Genomic DNA, 25,545 nt, shown 5'->3' on the forward strand with positions numbered 1-25,545 from the left:
CCGGATCAAAATAACCATGATAACCAACTACAAGTATGAACACACCATTAGTTACCAGAATTATTAAATTCATCACATTAACTAGTAATGTGATCCACTAACTTTGGTTAAAAGCAAATCTGGTTACAATTATTTTTATATAAACGTACTGAAATGCTGCTTTTTGCACTAGGTTTTATTATTATCACGTTCTAACGTGGTTCCATTCTAAGCCAAATATCAAATTCTCTGACTTTTACCTACTAAAGAGCTGAATTTACGTGACCTATAATCAGTGGCGTTTCAAGACCAGAGTGACTGTGTGTGGGGGGGGGGGCACTTGTACTTTTAAGGGGCACACTGTAACATCACAAACTACCTAAACAATTATTCAAAGTCATTTTTTTCATGCATCACTCCGAGTCTTGCATCACCGAGAGAGGGCTCAGTCACATCTCCGCAGGTTGCCACTGATGACTGATCTCGCTTCTCTGTGGCATTTTGACACAAAAATATGCATCTAAATTTAGGGGGGCCCCCCTTAGAACCACCGCTGCCTATAATGAACAGGAAAAACAGGCTGCTTTTGTGCTTTGTATGCTATTAAATGGGGTTTAGCTGGAATATTATTTTCCATGACTTTAATAGCCACTATGAGAACAACAGCGGATAAAACAGCCCAGGTTTTAAAAACAAAAAATCTGAGGTATCGACTGGCTAATTTTCAACACTGACTTTGAAGTATCTTTTTGAGGTCAAAGCTCCAAACATGTATATCATCTCTGCATGTTTGCCTTAATTAACACGTACAGCGCCTGTATTTGATACAAGTGAGTGCCAGATGATGAGCGTGAAACAAATAAAATGGAGCAGGTAAAATAGTGCTTAAAATGTCACTAAATGCAGTATATAAACCTCATAATGAAATAGAAAATTAAGTGAATAACCGCAAAAAGAACCACCCCTTTCACCAGGCTGGCTACGGGCCTGTATCTAAGCTTATGTCAAACTCAATTCCAGGAGGGCCGCAGCCCTGCACAGTTTAGTTCCAACCCTAATTAAACACAGCTGATCAAACTAATTAAGTCTTTCAGGCTTGTTTGAAACCTACAGGTAAGTGTGTTAAAGCAGGTCTGGAACTAAACTGTGGAGGGCTGAGGCCCTTCAGGAATTGAGTTTGACATTCCTGTGTTATAACTTTGCGTGCAACATTATTACTGGCCTCTAGGGGGCAGCAGTGTGCAAAGGTGTGTGTATGGATGTGCAAGTTTGCCTTAGCCTCACTGACGGGGTGAGAGGAAGCGTTACCTTGATCTCGTCAATCTCATCAGGGACTATTTTGTATGCAGAGATTATGCCTCCAAGCCTGTGGGTGAAACACACAAATGACAACAACCGTTAGTGTATGTTCAGTCCCAACAGCAGGGGAGAAACGGGGGAGCGGGAGAGGGAGGAAAAAAACAACAATGTGACAGTGTAGGAAAGAGAAAGAGCAACACAATGCCAGAGGTACCAGAAAGCTGTCAAAATACATCCCCGCACACTCCACCCACAACAGGAATGACAGTTAAAGAAGAATTGTTCGCTCTTTCGCAGGGCTCTTGCTGTTTTACTCACTTCTACATTCACAGAGGTGACGGCTCACAGAGGATTCAACTTTGACAGCACTGTTTTTAGGCCACTAGACAGGTGGATTAGCGCAGCGGTTAAGTTTCAAGTACAATTCCCCTATATAAAAAACGCAAAATTGCTCTTCTGTATGGTATAAATTCTCTAGAGAGAGGCAATTTGAACAGACATGCTGAAAAGTTATGAGAAAGCCATGCTCAAATTCTGAAGTGCAGCACACACTAGTGGCAGCTTCTAGTACTGCATCTGGCAATACATGAAGAACTGGGGAACAAGTACATCCAGGGTGCAAACTACGGGGGAGCATGACAAACATGATTTGTGAAATTTTGGGGGGTCTCAAAAATATTCACAATGTGTTATTTTGACGTGCAGTATCAGTATTGTGTAATGTGATCATGAATAATTATGTGTAAAAGTGCGAAAACATCAGTCATTCATGCATGATGGCGATTTACTGTACGTCTCACTTAAAAAAAAAAAAGATAAGTACAGTAGACATGCTATTCTTGTCATGAGCACAGGGACGGATTTAACCAATAAGCAAGGTAAGCGGCTGGTTATGGCCTCAGGAAATCCGAGGGCCCCCAAATAAACACCTAGAAGTCTAAATTATACCAATAAATTAAATAAAACATCATTTTCAAATAATATTTTGTATGATTAGGGTCTAAAAAATTAATTTTAATGTTTATTACTGCATAAATGTGCACATAAAAATAGGTGGATGGAAACGTAGCTACCGAGACACTGCTTCATTTTACAAAACAAAAGATGTGACAGTGTGTAGTTTTATTTGCTTCATACAATACGATGATCTTTTTTTTTTTAAACACCATGATATTGCTGTAAACATGTTGGACAATTAAGCTGAAAGCAGGTAAACTTGACAAAACAGAACCCCTTTCAATGGTGTTACTTTCATTTTTGAATTTTCGATTTATATTTTACCGGAGTGAAAAGAGATATTCCATGACATTCTATAGGCCCATGTAAAATATAAAAGCATATGCTGTCCTTAGTGCCATCCTCTTGATCTTATAGTTCAAGAGTGAATAGAAAAATGATGAATGCTACATGACCAGGTTATTTATGTTGTTGTTTAGTGAAAAATATTCATGTTTGTTGATTTTATTTGAATGTATTCCTCTCACAGAAGCAAATTATACAACGATGTTCTGTTGTTTCGGCTGCTGTTGTTTGTGCATGTAAAAATAAATCAAAAACTCTCAAAAGATATTTTCAAAAGTTAAAGAAAGTTACTGATTGGAAAATATTTCAATATTTTGAGACACAAAGGACTTTCAAGATCAAAGCGACAGTTAGAAAAAAGTGGGCTTCCCCTAAGGCCACGGTATAATAATAGTAATAACAACAATAATAATAATTCCTTATATTTATATAGTGCTTTTCTGGACACTCAAAGTGCTTTACACATTAGGGGGAATCTCCTCATCCACCACCAGTGTGCAGAATCCACCTGGATAATGCGACGGCAGCCATATTGCGCCAGACCATACACCAGCTGATTGGTGAAGAAGAGACAGAGTGATGAAGCCAATTATAACATGGGGATGGTTAGGAGGCCATGATGGACAGAGGCTAGTGGGTAAATTTGGCTGCTCTTTTTCGAAGGACATCCTGGGATTTTTAACGACCACAGAGAGTCAGAACCTCGGCGTAACGTCTCATCCGAAAGACGGCGCTCACCAAGCAGTACAGTGTCCCCTTCAATATACTGGGGTGTAAGGACCACACAGACCGCAGGTTGAGGGGCCCCCCTGCTGGCCTCACTAACACCACTTCCGGCAGCTTTCCCATCTGGTCTCCCATCCAGGTACTAACCAGGCACAGCCCTGCTTAGCTTCAGTTGGTGACCATGTGAGAGTTGCAGAGAGCTAGCTGCCAGAATAGTTCGAACACTGAGTAAATCCTCTCTCTTGGTTCGTGATTACATGCAAAATATGAAAACAAACAATTTTTTAATGTCATTTAGACTTCAGTTATTTTGTGTGAGAAGAAAGATACAGCTAGGTTGAATATCTGTTAACAGTTACTGGTTTGAAACAGGAGGCTACTATGAAGACGGAACAAACAGCATCATAAGTCAGACTTAAACTAGTTTCACCAACATAACCATCATGTCTAGGCACATAGGATAGCCACAACACCGTATATAAGGTAATGTGGTGGAAAAATAATGATATCCATGTAGCAAAAGGCAGTTTGGTGCAGCTTATCAGTGTGCTCTCCGTGTTGATTATGTTGTTATTTTGAGTCTATTTTCTCTTGAAAGACATCTATCTTTCCATCGAAATATTTTGGTGTAATGCCCACAAAAGAGCAAGAAATAGAGAAAAAGACAGCAAGAGAAAGGGAGAGAGAAAGAGAGAGAGGGAGAAACGGGGAGAGCGGAGACTAAAAGAAGAATATGCTGAACACAAAGATGCAGAGCTCTTTAATCCGGTTGCCAGGGAAACCACTGGTGTGTGAAGATTGGGGGTTTGGGGAGAGGTGCTTTAAGACTGAGATGAGTTTGGGATTTCAACCTGGGTATTTTGTTTGTGTAAGTGAGTACACACATACGTGAACAAAGGAAAGCGAGGGAAGAAAAGTGCATTTTACTGGAGAGTCTTTTGAATCTGCTTGAAACTGTTCACTTGTGGCTTTATTTATTGGTTGTGTGCTTCGGTTAGGCAGCCCCTTTGTCAAACCCAAACTACTATGTTAACCTGATTAGGCGTGCACCAATTTAGGTGATGTTTAAACCTGACAATATGCCATTTTCAACTTTAACGCTCTGTGATGGAGTGCATGGGTGCAACCGATAGCCATCCATGCTGAACAAAGCTGTCAAGGCTTTTGAATATATATGGATGAATTTATTAATAAAGGAGTCCGGTTCGACGACCACAGGATTTCCTCTCTGTTATTCGCAGACGATGTCGTTCTATTGGCTTCATCGAACATGAACCTTCAGCATGCACTGGGGTTGTTTGCTGCTGAGTGTGACATGGCTGGGATGAGAATCAGCACCTCCAAGTCTGAGGCCATGGTGCTCCACCGGAAAAATGTGATTTGCCATCTCCAGGTTGGAGGAAAGTCCTTACTACTGGGGGAGGAGTTCAAGTTTTTTGGGATTTTGTTCACGAGCGAGAAAAGAATGGAACGTGAGATTGACAGTCGGATTGGTGCATCGGCAGCAGTAATGCGGTCGATGTATCTGTTTGTTGTGGTAAAGAAGGAGCTGAGCTGAAAGGTGAAGCTCTTGATTTACCGGTCAATCTACGTTCCTACTCTCGCCTATGGTCATGAGCTTAGGGTCATGACAGAAAGGACAAGATCTCAGATTGGAAGGGCGCACTCTAATAGATAGGCTGAGGAGCTCTGTCACCTGGGAGGAGCTCGGAGTAGAGCTGCTGCTTTTCCACATCGAGAAAAGTCAGCCGAGGTGGCTCCAGCTTCTGTTTCAGATGCCTCCTGGATGCCTACCAAGGGAGGTGTTCCAGGTATGTCCCACTGGGAGGAGACCTCGGGGAAGACCCAGGACATGCTGGAGGGACCATGTCTTTTGGCTGGCCTGGGAACACCCCGGGATCCCCCTCAGAGGAGCTGGAGGAAGTGTCTGGAAAAAAGGAAAGTCTTGGGTTCTTTTCTTAAGATTGTTGCCCCCATGACCCGGCCCTGGAAAAGCGGACTAAAATGAGATGAGATGAGATGAGATGAGAAGTTCTGCCTCTTCTACTCAATATCATAGTACATAAAAACAGCCTGTTATGTAATTTTCACCAGCAATTAAGTTTACTGAGACTCTAAAATAGTTTTTAAAACTATAAAATTATTTATAAATAATAATTATTGTGGCCAAAAGAAAAAAAAAAAACAGGCCAATAGTAACAACACAGACGCTGATGAAATAGTGTAAATGATGGATACTTCACACACTTAACGGTTGGCTTTGCTCACGTAGCGGAAGGGGCGGAGTTATAAGGCGCTCATGTTGGATTACTTTATTTATTTTGGATTGTGAAAGCAAAATTCTCCTACGAGAGTGATTATACCACCTCCCGATGGTGAATGTGGTTATTCGTATGGCAGGTACTATTTGGTAGTTTGGTCATTTATTTCTTTAATGTGGCAACCGACAAACATCATCTGGGAAACGGTTTGAATTTCCACTCGCTAAAAAAACATTGTGTTCCATTTGGGACAACACTACATTCATATACTATGCTGTTGAGTGTGAAAGTGCAAAAGTACATGGTGGATAAAAAAAAAAGAGCATAGAGTATAGTGTGCAATTTGGGATGCAGCTATGGTCTCATTTTTTCAAAGCGTATCAATATCCACGATGTACAGATTGCTAAAAAAAATTATTCTATGCCACCCCCAAGGAGGTACAAGATCTCAGTGTATCTTTTTTGTTAGTTTAACATGTTCATTTGTCATTATATATATATATATATATATATATATATATATATATATATATATATATATATATATATATATATATATATATATATATATATATATTTGTAATGAGGCAACAGATATATGTGCACTTTTGTAATGAGGCAACGGACACGTGAACAGGTGAATATAAGTGTTTAATGTATGTTTATGCATCGTGTCATATCACTCAGCTCTTACTGGGATTTTTTTCTGGAGTGAAAGGACACAAATACAACGTTTGTTCCTCGCCATTGTCGCCACAGGCTTGCTTTGTTTGAGACTTGTGGAGCTGCGCGTTGATGGATTTGTTCTTCAGTGTTTGGAGTTTCAGCAGTGAAATTTAAACCACACTGAACTGGACTAAACTGAACTTCAACTCTGGAAATAGGATTGACAGTTTCAATTTACTAGAACTTCTATGTAAAGCTGCTTTGACACAATCTACATTGTAAAAGTGATATAGAAATAAACATGAATTGAATTGAACTTCAAAAACTCATCTGTTTTTGGAGGTTGAAATTGATCCCTGTCTGTTTTTAGAAATGTTAAACCCAGTATACAACTCTAAATACATCTATGTCTGCTCATTTTGTTGAGTACAATTATTATTTAGCCTGAATTTCTTCTACAACACAACTCGGGAGCAAACTAGGTTACTCAATTGGCTAAAAGACAGCTCACTCCCCCCTTTTAGATAAAATAAACTTATTTTGTGGGTGTATGTGTTTGTGTGTGTGCTCCTTAATATTCAAGACCTTTCCAAATATGGTCAACATCAACCATATCCTATTAGGGCCAATTCCTATGGTTGGAAATGGACTTGTTAAATAATTTCTGGAGATTTAGTTTGCACTTACCTGAGCCACATACAGATCTGAGCACAATTAAATACATTGCGTCAATACATTCTATATATAAATAACTATATATTAAATAACTGTCCGCAAAACCACAACAAATACAAACTGCTTCCATAAGGAACTATGATCTTGGTGACACTTTTCTTGTCTCAGGTAAAGACCTGTCCACCAAATGCTGCATTTTCACCCATCTGTAGGTGAAAACATCAGGATAATTTTTATCCAGAGGACGAGGAACTGTGTGTGTCCCACCTATGATTAATTTGGTTCTATTTTTACCACACCTCGTTAGTATAACTGACAGCTCCTCCAATGAATCAATTCACCTGAGCTGACAGAGCACTGGAAATGAAGCCTACCAGTCAACAGACAACACTCACAAACATTATCCATCAACACTCCCTAAACTACCGCTACCTTCTGGCTGCGCCCCATGCTTCTCTTTCTCTCTGACACCTCTCGGAGACCTACATCTGAGACCTGCTGTCTCTGTCTCTCACCTGACCTTGGTAAAGATACAGAGATGCATGCTCTGAAGAAGACTTTGATGCTTAAGTAGAAAGACAGGTGGAAAGGCATTTCAGGTACTGGTACAATGTGGTCTTGGAACAAGTTCCTATCAATTCCTGATCCATCATCACTGTTCAATGACCCCAGGTAAATCAATTATTAAAACAGGGACACTTGCAGTCTCCGAAAAAATAAATAAATAAATAAAAAAAAAAAGCAAATTCCCTAAATGTCTTAAGAGGTAAAGTTTTATGCATTGAAGGGATAGTTCATCCAAACTGAAAATTGTCATCATTAACTCACCATTTACTTGTTCAAAACCTGTTTGACTTCCCTTCTTCTGTTAAAAACAAAAAAATATATATTTTGAAGAAAGCAGGAAACCTGTCACCATTGACATCCATATATTCCCTACCACTGAGGGGGATGGTAACAAGTTTATAGCTTTCTTTAAAAATATCTTCTGTAATGTTCAATAGGATAAAGAACCTTATAAAAGGTTTGGAACCCTTTGATATTTGAGGGGAACCACCACTTTAACCCTCTGAGGTCTGAGGTGATTTTGGGGCCCTTAAGATGTTTTGACATGCCCTGACATTTGTGCTTATTTCAGCTACTTATTACATAGTATTGGCCAACATGTATTTTATTTCGTATCCAGCACAAACTGTGCTACAATAACATGCGAGAAATATTGATGTACATGCTTGCGTTTTTAGGGAAAAAATCCTTTTATGCGTGGTTAGTAGGTTTTGGAGTAAAAAAATGTTAGCTGAAATGAGGTAAAAAAAAAATAAATAAAATAAAAAAAACACTGAATAGGCCTGAATAATACTTTTGTGCAACTAGTCTTGTAGGCTAGAATATTAAGTTGACAATTACATGAAAACTATTTTTTTCTCATTCAAAGAAAATATTACAATAATTTACATTTTGCAAAGTCTATTTTGGGTCATCATATTGTATGTTTGGGAATGTCAAAGGCCATGAATAATTCACACCTGGAGAGACAAAAGAAACTCCCCCACTGGCTAATGTTTACCCATCAAGGCATTGTAAAGCAATGTCCAGCTGCAAAAGCTAGCCCAAACTAAATGCTTGTATTACTTGCTGCATTATGACCATGTAAACACTATTGTTAAACAATGTATGTGCACTTATACAACATGTACAAAAAATATATTTAAAAAGGTATAAAACGTATTTGCTAAGCTGTTGTAATAAAAACTATTTAGTGCATTAATCCAGCATTTAATAATAATTTCTGAATGCTTCTGAGACAATGACGTGTCACGGAGTTTCAGTTCCTTTAAGAAACACGTTTCTAAAAACAGGTGACGGAGAGACAAAAGAAAGAATGCGTACACTGTTTATTTATCTTATTTTGCAAAAGCACACACTTTTGTTGTTTTTGTGAGTGTACACAAATAAAGTAGACGCCTAACAGATTCCATTGATGTACTGCTCTTATCTGTAAGATAAAAACTGAAAGTGTAATTTAAGTTCATTTCGGCGCTATCAGGAGAAGACGCCTCAAACGTGTATATGCGGTTGCAGACCCCAGAGGGTTAAGGTAAATCCCAACTTTTCAATCAACCAGATTGGTGCACCTTTTTAGACAGGCAGGATGTGGTTTAGAAAGGATTTGGTTGTGTAGGCCTTCAAACCTTTGGATTTTTCCCATAGTGAAGGCATCGTTTACACATTTGAAAGCTTTTTTTGTTTAAAAAGGGAGTAAACCCATTGTTTTAAAATCAACAAGTTGGCTTTACTTAAAAAGTATGCTCCTTGTAACTTGGAACTGTTAAGCTGACTTAATATTTACAATTATGCAAATCATTTGGATTACATAATTTTAAGGCAACCGATATACTCACTTCTCTTAAGTCAACTAATCACTTTTTACAGTGTATGCAGAGAGGTGAAAGGACAATGAGCTCTTCTTGTTGAAGGTTTGTTAAAAATGAGGAGATTTCTCAAAGCATGAGAGGTCTTTGCTGAAGTATATGAGACGTACAGTAGCTGGCTTATGAGAGGCCTACATTATGTGAAGAGTCCTCACAAAGTCTATTTGCAAGAGTCATACCGATATACTCTGCACACAAGCACCCAAAAGTACAGTCTTTAGCTATTCAGTCCAGCATGTGGTCATTTTTTCATGACCTCAGATTCATGACTGGAAAAAGTAAGTATGCTAGATTTGCCTATTTAATGCAGTATGCTTTCACATGCTTTTAGGCTAAAGTAGGCATCTCTAATGTAACTGACACGAACCACACTATAACAAACACTTTTAAAAACAGCTTACTGTCTATATAAAACTTAAACACATGTTATTTTTATAATAACTTGACTTCTAGTTGATCATTTGGAAAAGTGGCAGAAGGTTGATTTTTCAATGAATCAGCTGTTGAACTGCATCCCAATCATCACAAATACTGCAGAAGACCTATTGGAACCCACATGGACAGAAGATTCTCACAAAAATTAGCCAAGTTTGGTGAAGGAAAAATCATGGTTTGGGGTTACATTTAGTAAGCGGGCATGCGAGAGATCTGCAGAGTGGATCAAGATATTTATGCTGCCCATTACATTACAAACCACAGGAAAGGGCAAATTCTTCAGCAGGATAGCGCTCCTTCTCATACTTCAGCCTCCACATCAAAGTTCCTGAAAGCAAAGAAACTCAAGGTACTCCAGGATTGGCCAGCCCAGTTACCAGGATGAACATTATTGAGCATGTCTTGATGAACTTTGGGAGTCCTGCAAGAACGTTTTCTTTGCCATTCCAGATGACTTTAAGTTATTTGCGTCATTGCTGACATGTATGGGTGCAGTCGTCCAAGCTCATAGAAGTCATACACTATATTAACTCTTTTTCCACTGCACCATGACTTAATATTCTATACTGTGCATTAATTCCACAAGACTTTTGTCTAAGCAAAGTCAGACCTTACCTTTGCCGTTCATATAAGCCATTTCTGATACCAAACGATCAACTAGAAGTCAAGTTATTATTTGTTGTTCCTATAACTTGGATAGGTGACAAGACTTTTGTCAGGTAGTGAATATATATATATATATATATATATATATATATATATATATATATATATATATATATATATATATAGTGAGTCTCAAATTTTGAACCACTCATTTAAAGTCTAAACTACACTGACGCATATTCTGTTCCTATTCTGAAGCATCATCTGGCCAAAACTACCTACTGTTTTGGTCAGAAAAATGATCTTCACTGGCTTATCATTTCTCTTTTATACTCAAGAATCTTGTTTCCTTAATATTCTCAAACAAAACTCTGAAATATCTTTTAAAGATCCAATGTTATAAACTTTCCCAACTTTACCGAATCATCCAGCAAATAGCCGTTACTCTGAAGCATTTATGATTTCAGCTTAATACCTTCTAAAGAAAATTGATAAAAGCCTGTACACCTCAATTCCTGGAAATTTTGTTTATTCACCGGATCAATGCAGTTGCAAGAATGCATGAAAAGTAATGGTGACAGACTAAGTAAAAAATTGCAGCTGCTGTCCTCCTTTATCAAAGATGGATTCTTGTGCCTTGTACCAATGACAGCTTAAATGCTTGTAGTGCTCCACCATATCCACACATTGGTCTGGATTGTTGAATACCACTGTGCATCAGTGAGAGTTCAGCATAAGACTGCATTTGAGGGCAGAGAGATACTCATTGGCAGGAATCTCTAATCATGCTCTTATGCAGAGCTCACACTGAACGCAGAGCACCTCGAAACTCACTCTTGTTTACTCGTGAGATGTTTTTCATCTCTAGTGAATTTTCCACTTGAGTTTATTTGAGGTTGCACAAAACTGTTCATGAGGTAAACTCTGAGGGCTCTATTTTAACCATGTAGGTGAAAAGTCTAAAGCGAATTGTGCAAAAACCTTATGGGAGTGTCAGAACTCCCTTTTTGCTATTTTAAGGATAGAAAAATACACTCTGTGCCCCGGTGCATGGTCTAACAGGGTTGTGCTTATTCTCTTAATGAGTTGAGGGTGTGTTTTGAGCATAAAGTGCATTAAACCAATTAGAGTTTCATCTCCCATTCCCTTTGGCACATTTGCTATTTACATGGCGGACTTTGTTAGTGGAAATATGCTGCACTAGCAAGACAACAGTTAACCAGACCATCTGCAGCGTGAGGATAAAGAACAAGCCTCCTCCATTCGGCCTCTTTACTTTTACTCTTCACTTCTTGACTTTCGTGGAGTAAGGAAATGGTGTTGTACTCACTCCACTGAAGACATTCATTAGCCTAAATATTTCATTTCATTTGTTAAGAGCAAAGATTTGTTTAACAACATGCCAACAATGCCCCTTAACATTTATTTTAGACCTGCACGGGCATGAATCCACAAAGTGGCTCAAATGGACTTGCTATTTAAACAACGTGTTGCAAAACGTGAAAATTAGGGTTGTGCTAGTCTGAAAATACCAACATATCCCGCCAAACACGTCCTGCGCCTTTTTGCGCTGGGTGTATGATACATGATATCACATCATTCACGCTGCCTGGCGAAAATTTGCCTATACGGTATTTGAACATTTGCATTAACTTTGTGAGCAATCTACCCCTGGGAATACCTCATTTTGCTTATGGTGTGAACCTAGCATTAAAGTAACCAATGTCCTGAAGAGTTTAACTTCAATCCTGATTTAACAGTCCTGAAGCAGCTTATGAAGGTCAATGCAGAGCTTATCAAGAAATACACAAAAGTAAAAAAGTCATAATAAAAGTAGATCTACAGAAATGTAAAAAATGTGGAATTTAAACATTTTCCCTGCTTAATTTGAGCACTGTCGAGTGAGCGTGTTCACACGGTAAACAGAAATGACTGTGATTGGCTCTAACAATCAGCAATGTTCACCTAGTGGTGACAGATACACAGACACTAGCCCTTTTTTACACATACAGGCAATTTTCCGGAAAGGGATAATGTGTGAATTTGGCTCTTTTTTAAATTACCAGTAAATTAATTCTGGCAATTTTCCGGAAAAAGAAGTTGTAACATAACCGATAATTTGCCAGAATGCTGCTCTGTGTGAACGCAGAAGGAAAATTGCCGGAAAGAGCGTGTTCACGTGTAGAACGAGCTGACGTTTGAATATTTTTCCAGACACATAAAGCTGCCAGATGTTAGTCAAGCCTAGTTCACGCTACAGAATTTTAAGCCTTATTTGAGCTTGATTTGGAAGTTAACGAGCTCACTGACAGATCTAGCTGTGATTGGGGGAAAATCTGCGGGCGCTCGGCAATCTTTATGTGTGAACTACTGAACAACGCATCAAAGAGGCTCACGGAAGCGTCGCCGACACCTCGCAGACGGAAATCCAATATCTAGCATGCTGAATATGCTATGGCCGAGCAGTCGGCCGACTTGACCCCACGTGCGGTCAGATGTAGTGATGAGCTGCAGCCAATGAGAAAGCATATCAGCATAAGCTGAATGCCTGTGTGCTCAGGAGCTCAACAGAAACGTCTGTGATTGGCCAGAACGGGCATCGATGCACTCGCTTCATTTTGCATTAACACGGACACGAGAGTAGGCTATATTAACAGGGGAACTAGAATTCTGTAACTATTAGAATTACCATACTGGTCATTCTGACCGTTCTCATATAAAACGTCATATTGTCACGTCATATTTACATTCAAAGCTTTTATTGAGAGATTAAAATTAAGCTTTGAATGTCTGTCATCATATTTGATGACACCATTACCCTAAAAATATTATCTTTTTCGGTAATACAGCCTATAAATATGTAGTTAAGAGACTAGAACACTTTCAAACAGGAGCTGTTTCCCGTCACAGAATATGCTGATTTGAAAGATATATCTGAAGTAAATGTATGTTTTTGCTATCAGAAAGTTGTTTATGTTAGAAGGAAGTTGCTAGGCAAAAAATGCATGCATATTTAAAGTCACAGCGAAAAGTAGCAGACATGCATGCAGTCATTTTGACCAATATGTAAATTAAAGGTAGAAATGCTCAGTTCTTTACTGTTTTGTAATTTAAAAATAACAACGTTAGAAAGAAGTACACAGATATTTAGGAAACGTCAGTGTGTTATAGATATGTTAGTTTTATTTCAAAGAGTTATTAAATTACAAAAATTAAAAACTTTCTGTGTATCAATCCACTCGAGCCTTGCAGATGAGCGATTAATCCGCTGATGCATCAGCTGATTGATGATGTTTTTAAATGCTTTCTTGAAAGCTTGAAACTCTGCCAATGATATAATCAGCACACAAGCAGCCAATAGTGTTCAGCTTTTTCTGACGACTCCCCCCTCAACATTTCATTGGCTGTGGTTTGGTAGCTGGACGGAGCTGTTAGGAAACGAGTTGTTGTCAGATCTTGTAGTGTGTCACCCCCCTCTTGTGGATCATTTACGTAGTGTCGCGTAGTGTGAACACCACAGCGATATAAAGACACAAAATCAAGTTATGTAGTGTGAACAGCACAGCGATCTGCCGATGTTTAAAATCCTGTAGTGTGAACTAAGCTTTAGATAACGTTTCTATGTTCCTTCTTAACGCCAACTGTGTAAAAAATTATGGATAAAATGATTATTAGAAACCGCTGTTTGTTTAGCTTCAAGCTCTGCTTCAGTTGCTTGACGAGTGTGCACGTGAAGGAGAGCTCTGGTGAGTGCCAGCACACACAAATATTAAGTACATCTCGACATGCCAAAGTGTTACTCCATATGTTTTCATCAAAGTTGTTCACAATAAATATCCATCCACAGAATTTGTAATGTAGTCAAATGCGTAAACATTAAGCTATGAGTATCGCTTCGGTCTTTGGACGTATCTGGGACAATAGCAGCTGCATGAATGCTAAAGCTTTAAATAAAAGTGAAACCATCAACATAAGCCTGACCCTTATTATATTTACAAATACAAGCACAGCTGTTAAAGGTTATTTCTGGTTAATGATGTCAGAATTTACCGCTTTTTTGGAATTTACCATTTTGGAATGGATGTGTTAATAGTCTTTTCCGTAAAAATTCCGTCTCTCCACACCACCACCAGTGTGCAGCATCCACTTAGATGATGTGACAGCAGCAACAGTACAATGGTGCCAGTGCGCTCAACACACACCAGCTATTGGTTGAATGGAGAGACAGTGATACAGCCAATTCTGTGGATGTGGATAATTGGGAGGCCATGATTTGTAAGGGCTGATTGAGGGAATTTGGCCTTGACACAGACCTTTACACCCCTTCCCTTTACGAAAAGTTCCATGGGATTTTTAATTACCACAGAGAGTCACGACCTCTGTTTAACACCTCATCCGAAAGATAGCACTCATTGACAGTATAGTGTCCCCTTCACTTTACTGGGGCATTAGGTCTCACACAGCCTGGAGGTTGAGCGCCCCTGCTGGCCTCACCAACACCACTTCCAACAGCAACCTAGTTTTTCCCATGTGGTCTCCCATCCAGGTACTGACCAGGCTCAAAGAAATAACTGATTTTGACACCACTAACTATTTGAAACCTGTAGAAGGGTTGAACAGGCTGGAGCTAAACTCTGCAGGACATGGTTCTGAAAACAGGAATGAACACTCATGTCCAACACACTCAACCGACAACCATTGCATGTACACATAGAATGTGGAATTTAGGACAGGGCCTTGATCTTCAGCCATACATCCATTCGGCACAAAAAGAAAAGTAATTGCAATGTTCTGGTGTACAGGACTTGATGAATGTGTGTTAGCATTTTGTGCATAGCCAAAATGTCAGGCAAGTCACTTACAAGGATGGGTCGTGAACAAGATCTTTGAGGTTGATTCCACTGCGGTCCTCGGCGAGGTTTCTGAAGCAGCTGTCACTCACTGCAGACAAAAGAGAGATGGAGAAAGGATGTGAGGTATGGAAAAAGAGAAAAGAAAATAGAAAAAGGCACATCACTGTATGGAAATAACAGAACGCCCCTTCGCATACCACAGACGTCTGATTCCTTGAGCGTCACGTAACTCCTGAGGTTTAAGAGAATATGAGTTCTGTCAAAACACATTACTCAACAAAAGCATGCAGCTACAAGCATGGAGAATCATACTCTTAGGCCTTCATGTAGTCTATGTTACGCAGGCCACAATGTTACGCACCAGAGAACATTGACATTACTGTCATCCTCTGTGTTGTGTCAACTTCCTCTGGGATTTTATAACCTGTATGATGGCGAGCAGAATCAGCACCACTGAAAAGCATCAGCTCAGCACACATCCTCAAGCACCAGCACAAAGCTACCAGCAGTTACAATTACAACAGTAGTTAAAGGGGATGTAACACTGAAAACAGGATTTGCCTTGCTCTTTCCATGCTTTTTTCAACCCTGTACACATATTCAACACATACCACCTACTGAAACTATGCTGCAAAAAATTGTCATTCAAAAATCGTCATGGTATTGATGCCAAAACCATAAGCTTATTAGAATATAACCAATCATGTTTACATATCAATGCGTTTGATCCTTTGATGAGCGCTGGGGAACTTTCATTTGCCAATTATAGCAAAGGTCTTTTGCATATATCAATCTTAAAGAAACAGTTTGACTGAAAATAAACCCCTTAAACTTTGAAAAAAATGTCTTTATTTATGTTCCACAGATTGAGTTTGGATCCAAAGGTGATTAAATTAAAAATGTACCTCTTTAAAAGTAAATACAAGCATAATCAACATCTTTACATTTTTGAAAGGAAAATTCTCTAATAGTGCGATCACACCAGATTTGGCTTACGCGACAAATCATGCTATTCGTACGTAAATAGATGCGTAAACATTTTGCGTTTACTCGCTTCATTCGCGCATCAAATTTACTTCACAATAGACACAGATTTGTATCATGGGCGGGGCATTTGTCTACCCAGTGACTAGTTTCGTTGCTAAATGGCTAACATGGACTTTTTGAGAGAGTAGCTTGCTTTATGTGCTTTAGGAAGGCTGAAAAACAGTGTAGATTCATTCGGCGTCGTGTCTGAGTCTACTAGATCCATTCAGAGGTGCATCAAGGATGATTGAAGCTTTCAGCAGTGCTTCCAACTGGTCCGGTCCCAGTACGATGAGCTGATGTCCAGTGTTGGCATGCAGGAGGATTAGCCCCTCGAGACACCAACAACACGCATTACGTCATAACCATGCCTCTACAAGAGCAAGCTCTTGATTGGTTAATGTGGTGCTAATCCTCACTAAAGTTTAGATTTTCCAACTTCCAACATCATGAGCTGTCATGAGAAATCAAGTCCCTACTTAGAATTGGGTCCACCTATAGGACCCTGAGTGATCCTATTGTTTCACTTAAGTTGTAATAGGTATAGTTTGAAGTGCCTAATTGTAAAGTACAGTTTATGAAATCCAGTTCATTTATTAATTTTCTTTTTGGCTTAGTCCCTTTATTAATCAGGGGTCGCCACAGCGGAATGAACCGCCAACTTTTCCAGCCTACGTTTTACACAGCGGATGCCCTTACAGATGCAATCCAGTACTGGGAAACATCCATACACACTAATTCACACACATACACTACGGCCAATTTAGCTTATTCAATTCACCTGAACCACATGTCTTTGGACTGTGGGGGAAACCAGAGCACCCGAAGGAAACCCACGCCAACACAGGGAGAACATGCAAACTCCACACAGAAATGCCACCTGACCCAGCCGAGGCTCGAACCAGCGACCTTCTTGCTGTGAGGCGACAGCAGTATCCACTGCACCACCCAAAATCAAGTTCATAATTTATATAAATGTAAAAAGTGCTTCAATGACCATTTCATTCCACCATTAACATAGCATGTATAAGCGCTAAATTGACCCTTTCATGGACTTATGTAAAATTAAAGGCATGCATGGGTTATGAAATTGAGCATTTATCTTTTATACCATTTAGTTAGCCCACTTAGCTTATGTGCTAGCATAATCATACCTCTACCGTTGGCCTCCTGGCTACAACAAGCTAACACGGCTCTGATTAGCCACACAATTAGGTGTCACAATAATAGCTTTTGATCAGGCATTCACTACAGACTCGATTCCAGGAAGGGACATTGACTTTGCATATAAATCACTCACGCAGGACGCTTCATCCACGTCTGGTGTGAACGCACCATAATAAAGGCAGGAATCTCTGTTAAGATTATTACAAAATCAACTTCATGCGTGGAGGGGTTTGTTGCTGCAGACTCAAGTAGGTGCAGTAGCACATTTTAGTGCAATATGGACATGCGACATTTAAAATAAAAACTGCAGAACACCACGGGCAGGAAGTGACATGCCTCTAGAGCTGTACATTTAATCCAAAATTCAATTTCAATTTCGGCTTATCTTAATGTGAGTGGTTTAATGGTCAAATACATGCACAATTGTGTCAAAACGCGGTGTTTAGTGATTATTCATATTAACCCTCATTTGTGTAATAAATATACGAGTTGAGAATCAAAAGACATGTGAAAGTGAAACCATAAATCAGAACCACACTGCTCTTAAAGTGACAGCGCGCAACATTCCTGCTGAAGACTGTTTTTATCATTAAGCAAACAACAAAAGGACAAAATCACTCACTGCTCTTGACTGAAGGACTTTTGTAGCTATGATTAAAGTTTTTTTTCTTACTGTGCGTTCACACCGAAAGCGGTGAGGGCGTTCAAGGCTGCAGAATTATTAGCCCTCCTGAATTATTAGCGACCCTTTCCCCTAATTTCTGTTTAACGGAAAGAAGATTTTCTTTCAACACATTTCTAAACATAATAGTTTTAATTAGCTCATTTCTAATAACCGATTTCTTTTATCTTTGCTATGATGACAGTAAATAATATTTTACTAGATATTTTTCAAGATACTAGTATTCAGCTTAAAGTGACATTCAAAGGCTTAATTAGGGTAAACAATCATTGTATAACAGTAGTTTCTTCTGCAGACAATCAAAACATATATTGCTTAAGGGGGCTAATAATATTGACCTTAAAACAGGTTTCAAAATATTTAAACCTGCTTTTATTCTAGCCGAAATAAAACATATAAGACTTTTTCCAGAAGAAAAAATATTATAGGAAAAACTGCAAAAAATTCCTTGCTCTGTTAAACATCATTTGGGAAATATTTATAAAAAAAAAATTGAGAGGAGGGCGAATAATTTTGTCTTCAATTGACAATCGTTTTGAATAATCGTGATTACAATTATGACCAAAATAACCATGATCATGATTTTTCCCACAATAGAGCAGCCCTACATGCCTCCACACCATGGCTTATATCCTCCATGAACTAATTATACATAACACAGGTCTGTCAATACTTTTAATAAAGCAGCCAAACATTTAGCAAACAATTCACTCCCAGTCCCAAATCAGAAATAAGCAGCAAAGAAATTAACATGTGGACACTACAATGGATAGGCCATTTCAATAAATGAAAATATATATATTTTAAAATTAAGTTCAACAAATTGTGTTAAATAAAAACATGGCAACAAGGGCTGAACAATAAATCATCATACAATCGCATTAGTGATTTAGCTAAAGATCCAATTGTCTTGCATATCATGTGAGTGGGTAATTAAGAACGATTTTAATGGCATATTTACACTAGGTACAGTTGCCTTGAACAGCGCAGAAGTGCGATTATCCCCCTCTCCCCATTCCCCTGATGGCCTGCACTTACCCTGCATTTTGCCTTCTGAACCGGAGCATGCTTACGTAATCGATGATGCGACTGTTCTGTTTAACAGAAGAGAAGCGCTCTCGCTCAGCACAGTAGAGATTGCTTTAGTTATATTGTTTTGTATCATTTTTAGTCATTTGGGATGCAGTGACATGCAGTCAAACATTTTGCTGAACTGATCCACAACTTTTGACGCTCATAATTTATCATAAAAGCCCTCATATAGCATGTAGTAGAAGGTTTGCTGAAGGTGTAGCGGACGTGCAGCAAGGGGTTTGCGTCTTTAATAAACTACAGCAGTTTGCATTCATTGAAAAGTAAGAATGATTAATAAATCCATATGAAAAAGTCCCCTAAAAGTGACGTTGCGTCTTCAATTTGCTTTGCACACAACCTACAAGCATACCGCACCCAAACCCCAACCGAACCGCACTCTGGCACACTTCTTCCAACCGGGCCAGGGCCGGCCAACTGAACTGCACACTTGTCAAATGAACCAGGAAACGTGTCTGGGCAAGGTTCGAATAGCATAGTGTGAGTACACCCTAAGGGCCCAGGTCGTTTTGGGGCCCCAAAAGATAGTATTATGAGCCCGCCAGACTGATGAGCTTGAGCGAAACGAGTTCGAAACACTGCCCAAAATATCCCAGACGTGAAATGATGCATAATAATAGTTTATTCTCGATTAATGTTTTTTCATAATCGTTAGAGGCCGAAATTGAATTTCGATTAATTGCACAGCCCTACAGTCAACATTACATAAGCTAAAGACCATGAACGAAGAATATTCGAAACGGGATAAGCCAAAATCTACAAAGTAAGATGAAAAGTAAGATGGGCTTGGATAGTAGAGGCTGCATGGAGAACACATGGAGAACCTAACATGGCCTACTTCCCCATAAAACAGGAAGCCAGGATGCACTAGAGGAAAATTGGGAAATTCGAATTCACAGCCCATAATGAATATCAAAATAAGAGTCATAATCAGATGAAACTCAAACTCCAATGCAATGACACCTGGACTTTTTCATCAAAATATAGCAACCTTTTGGTCACCGTACCTTTTTAGTTGTCTACAACCTTTCCATTAGTTAAGTAAAATCCAAACCTACATTTTTTTTTTTCGACTTTTACAATTCACCAAGAAATTTGTTGCATTACCAAACAAAAAGCTGCTCGCAAATCATTTTAAAAATGTAACAGAAACAATAATAACATCATCAGCATTGTGTTGTGGATATAAAAGGGTTCAGTTTAGCTAAAAACAGGTCGAAATCTGTGACGAGAGAAGAGAATGACCTGTGCTGTGTAAATAAATGATAAAGCGCAGCCGTTCACCGTCACATTCCCCCATCACGCACAAGGGCTCGGTGCAACACTTGCTTCATAATTGCAGCATTTTCTCACCCTTCTCTCTTTTCTCCTCATCTCCTGCTCTCTCTCTCTCTCTCCACCCTGCTAACCCTTGATCTATAAATAGGCTGGTGTTCCCTGCAGGAGGCTGGAGAAGTGAGCTCTCCTTAGAGAAGCGGCGAAAAACTTCTCGTCACAGGCACGCAAATGCAACGTCTCTGTGTGTGTATCAATGCGGGTGAAGGAAGAAGATTGTTCTGCTGATGCATAACGTATATAAGCAACCGTGAATGTGCATGTGTGTGCATGTGTGAGAGTGATAGACAGAGAGATAGACAGAGAGAGGGGGAAAGTGAGAGAGACGCAGCAGTTGGAACATTCATCACAGACATTAAGGCATCAGAATGTTAATGTCACCACAGCTCTGCCCTGCATGAGACTAGAGGAGAATTACCTTTTTTGGACCTGCTAAAGAGTTACACCTCTCTAACAAAATGTTATTAAGCATTGCAGTTCATTTTCAAACCTACTGTCACTGTTATATTCAAACCATACAAACAATGCTGTAGGACTGTCATATGATACAGGTTCAAAATCATGATATTTGCAAGGTTGTCCAATGAACTAAAGAAGAAATACTATGAATATTAAACGTGACTGCAGAACAGTGCTGCGACAGTAACATAAAAAAGCAAGACTTATTTGCCACTAATTCTCTTTTAGATTTTATGGAGCCAGATCAGTCTCAAAAATAATACATTTACAAGATAAAAGTCATAGATCAACAACAAAATTCACATTCACAAAATCTAATTTGCAAATACAAAACACCATTCATTAATATACAAATCTAATTTGTAAATTCATAACACCATTCATATACACACATTTCCAATTCATAAATAGAAAACACCATTCATAAATACACAAACCCAATTGGTAAATTCATAACACCATTCATATACACACATTTCCAATTCATAAATAGAAATACCATTCATAAATACACAAATCCAATTGGTAAATTCAAAACACCATTCAAAAATACACAAATCTAATTGGTAAATTCAACACACCATTCAAAAATACACAAATCTAATTGGTAAATTCAACACACCATTCAAAAATACACAAATCTAATTGGTAAATTCAAAACACCATTCAAAAATACACAAATCTAATTGGTAAATTCAAAACACCATTAAAAAATACACAAATCCAATTTGTAAATTCAAAACACCATTCATAAACACACAAATCCACACAGAAAAATGATTTGTGCGAAACATGAATATGCAAATCTAGTTAATTTGGTGAAAATATTAATGAATTGTACTTGTGAATTCATGACTTGGCTTTTATAAATGTAAATTTATGAATGGTGTTTTCTATTTATGAATTGGATTTGTGTTAGAATAACCAACATTTTTTATATTTGTTTCTATCAACTGTCAGTTTGTACCTGCTTTATTTGTTGTTATGTTTTTATATATTAAAATATGTCATTAAAATGACATCTTAGCGACTTACAAAAACTAATAGTAACATACCATTTATAGTAACATGACATTTAGATTACCAAAGAAACTACATGGCATTACAAGGTACCCTGCAAAAAAACATACAGTTAAAGTTAGAATTATTATCGTCCTGAATTATTAGCCCCCTTGTTTATTTTTTTCCCCCAATTTCTCTTTAGCAGAGAGAAGATTTGTTTCAACACATTTCTAAACATAGTTTTAATAACTGATTTCTAATAACTGATTTATTTTATCTTTGCCATGATGACAGTAAATAATATTTTACTAGATATTTTTCAAGACACTTCTATACAGCTTAAGTTTAAAGGCTTAACTAGGCTAATTAGGTTAACTAGGCAGGATAGGGTAATTAGCAAGTTATTGTATAATGATGGTTTGTTCTATAGACTAATAAAAAAAATTGCTAATAATTTTGACCTTAAAATGGATTTTAAAAAACTAAAATCTGCTTTTATTTTAGCCGAAATAAAAAAAATTAACAACAGCTTTTATTCTAGATAAAAATAGAACAAATAAGAAAAAATATTATCAGACATACTGTGAAAATTTCCTTGCTCTGTTAAACATCATTTGGGAAATATTTAAAAAAGAAAAGAAAATTCAAAGGGGGCTGAATAATTCTGACTTCAACTGTATATATACCATTTTACATAATGCTAGTAAAAGACATTTAATGCTATGACACTGTGATAAAAAAAAAAACTCCTGAATGATTATTCTGTTAAAATAGAAATAAACAAAGTCTTTTGCAAGAGATGTAATATAGTATTATTATAACATTATTCATTTTTATAGTTTTGAAAGCGCTACATAAAACAACAACAACGATAGAATATGAAATACATGCATACTGTGATAATTATGCATAATAAAATGGTAACCCTGGCTTATTCTAAACCCCAGGGAAATTTAATCCCATGTTATCTTGTTTCATGTTTCACACCGCGTATAATTTAGTCAGAGTTAACTTTTAATCATGGCTATACATATGGGCAACTGTATTGGAATCACTTTTAAGAATGTATGAGGTGCACTTCGTACAATCCTGAACCATAAGACGATTTCCTTATTTGTATATCTGTCAAACACAACATTTAGGCCGTTTATAGAAAGTTTATATAATATGTTGTGTCCTCATATTATATAGAGTCTAGTCCAATACATTTTTTCTTGAACGGATTTATCAGATTAAGACGGTAAGAATGAAATGCTTTCTTCCCTCCAGTTGTCATATTTTCCCTCACTATTTGACACTTCCCCCCACTCCTCCCTTAAATGCCCTTGAATACTTCAGTGAATACCATGGTGTTCCCATGGTACAGTGATATAACATAGTAAAGCCCATAATAATCTGTTGTATACCATGATTGAAAAAAAAATGCTAATACCATGGTACATGTTCCCACAATATGAATGAAGTCAAATTTGTGTAATGAGAAATAAAATCAAGTATTATATCCCATAATACATATCCAAAGGAATTACTAAACATCAACAATTCTCAAGTCACACAGAAACTGTATCCTTCAAGCTCTGTTTGTAGACCAGCGCACACACAGACACACACACTCTTTCTTTCTACCTCATGTCTGTGACTCACAGCTCTGCAGACGGAAAAGTCTGTCTGCATGGACACTTTGGTGAGGTGAGAGTTTCCCTCTCAGCATGAGACTGTGTGTGTGTGCCTGTGCATGTGTGCGAGTGTGTGTTGCCTGCGGCTGTGAGTAGGAGTTAGACTTGCATGAGCTGAGCTGGTGTAAAACCCAGTCTCGTTAACCCCTGCCTACATCCAGAGAAGACCCGTGGACCTCACTCTGTTCCTCAAACACCACAGGTCCAACACCTGGGAGCAGATAAACCCAGCTTTGAGCAGCAAGCCTCAGTGGAGCACCAGCCCCTTTAAAAAACCCTCCTGCTATAAAAGACTACATATAGAAATATTCGCTATACAAAGCTTACAAGACAAGGACGAGTATGTCTGAGAATTGACCATAAGCTGACCCAGTTGGTTCCTTTTTCCCCTAATTTGTGTCATTAACTCTCAGAAGTTGTCATTTATTTTGTTATGTAGTGTCAGATTAAAGCTTAAACATGAAAAAAAGGTGTTATGCCCCGTTTCCACCTGGTATTAGCATGCATTCTCTGTGATCTGTCAGTCACATAAACTAAAGGTTGATTTATATTTTTGCATCGATTGAATAATAATAATAATAATGATGATAATAATAATAATAATAATAATAATAATAATTAGGGCTGAATAATTTGGCCTAAAATGAAAATCTTAATTAATTGAACACTTTTACCTGATCACGATTAATAAACAAGTCTTTTTTTTTTTGCCATCTCTGCCCTCCAAACTCGTCAACGCTGCTGAACTGACCAATCACAGAGCTTGCGTTATGTGTCGTCATGACTTGTAGTTAAATTGTTTTAGAGGTCAGCGTCAGTCAAGGCGAGTGGTATGAGACCGTGTGAAGCCTGTGCCAGACCGTACGCTGCACTCCACACAAAAGTGTAAACAGAGCAGGGTCACATTACTCCACATTAAGTAGGGAAAGTAATTGGAAAAATTGACCTGGAAAAATGTTAGCGATTATAGGTTCTGTATGTAGATTTGAAATACTTTTTGATGAATCATCCAGCCATAATAATAATAATAATAATAATAATAATAATAATAATAATAATAATAATAATAATAATAATTCCTTACATTTTTATAGGACATTCAAAGCACTTTACACAATTTTTGAGAGCGATCTCAATCGCTGTCGCTATTTGGCGGGCGGGTCATTAAAAACAAAATAAAAGTCCATGGTCAGGAATTTACATAATTAAAAGAAAAAGTTCAGGATGTTAAATCATGTTTGGAACATGATTTGAAACCGGTTTTCAGAAATAGTTGCAGCAGGAGATGAAGTGAAGTGCAACTCGGGTAAAAAAAAATTTTACAAACATGAGAGCCACAAAACAGGCACTTGCTTGTTGTTGCCAGTTTACAGGGCAATGTTTCCAATTACTTTCAGGTTTAAATAAAAGCTTTTTTCATTTGCATTACACTGACTATATGTCTATTTAATGTTTGCAGGTATGGGGCGCGGTGGGTAGGAAAAAAAGCCGCTTTTCCACTATCTCGCTGAACCATTCTTTAACCTGAACCGTTTCATTCCGTGCCAAACCGGGCCAGACAGCACACATAAGGTTTCATTTTCCATTGTTGTGCTGCAACAAAGCTCTTTGAAACGTTACACAAAACACATCAGTAGTTGCCTTGGTAATGCAATGTAAACTGCTCCCTTTGTTCAATTAAATTCAAATAATATCCAAAACTAGTTTTTTCCTCATCCACCACCAGTGTGCATCATCCACCTGGATGACACGATGGCAGCCATATTGCACCAGACCACACACCAGCTAATTGGTGGAGAGGAGACAGAGTGATGAAGCCAGTTATGATATGGGGATGGTTAAGAGGCCATGATGGACAGAGGCCAGTTGGCA

General features: G+C 38.2%; 1 protein-coding gene across 7 annotated transcripts in view; it reads right to left on the reverse strand.

Annotated features, from left to right (window-relative positions):
- gphna (gephyrin a) overlaps positions 1-25,545 on the reverse strand; it is a 194,389-nt gene that overhangs the window by 113,255 nt on the left and 55,589 nt on the right. For all 7 annotated transcript variants that reach the window (XM_056477363.1, XM_056477359.1, XM_056477362.1 and 4 more), the window contains exons 2-3: positions 15,244-15,322; positions 1,288-1,345 (exon numbers count right to left, since the gene is read on the reverse strand). In XM_056477363.1, the coding sequence (XP_056333338.1) occupies positions 1,288-1,345; positions 15,244-15,322 (137 nt within the window). The remainder of the gene's footprint in view (positions 1-1,287; positions 1,346-15,243; positions 15,323-25,545) is intronic.

The sequence above is a fragment of the Danio aesculapii genome, chromosome 17, assembly GCF_903798145.1.
Source record: "Danio aesculapii chromosome 17, fDanAes4.1, whole genome shotgun sequence".
In the NCBI taxonomy this organism is placed as follows: domain Eukaryota; kingdom Metazoa; phylum Chordata; class Actinopteri; order Cypriniformes; family Danionidae; genus Danio; species Danio aesculapii.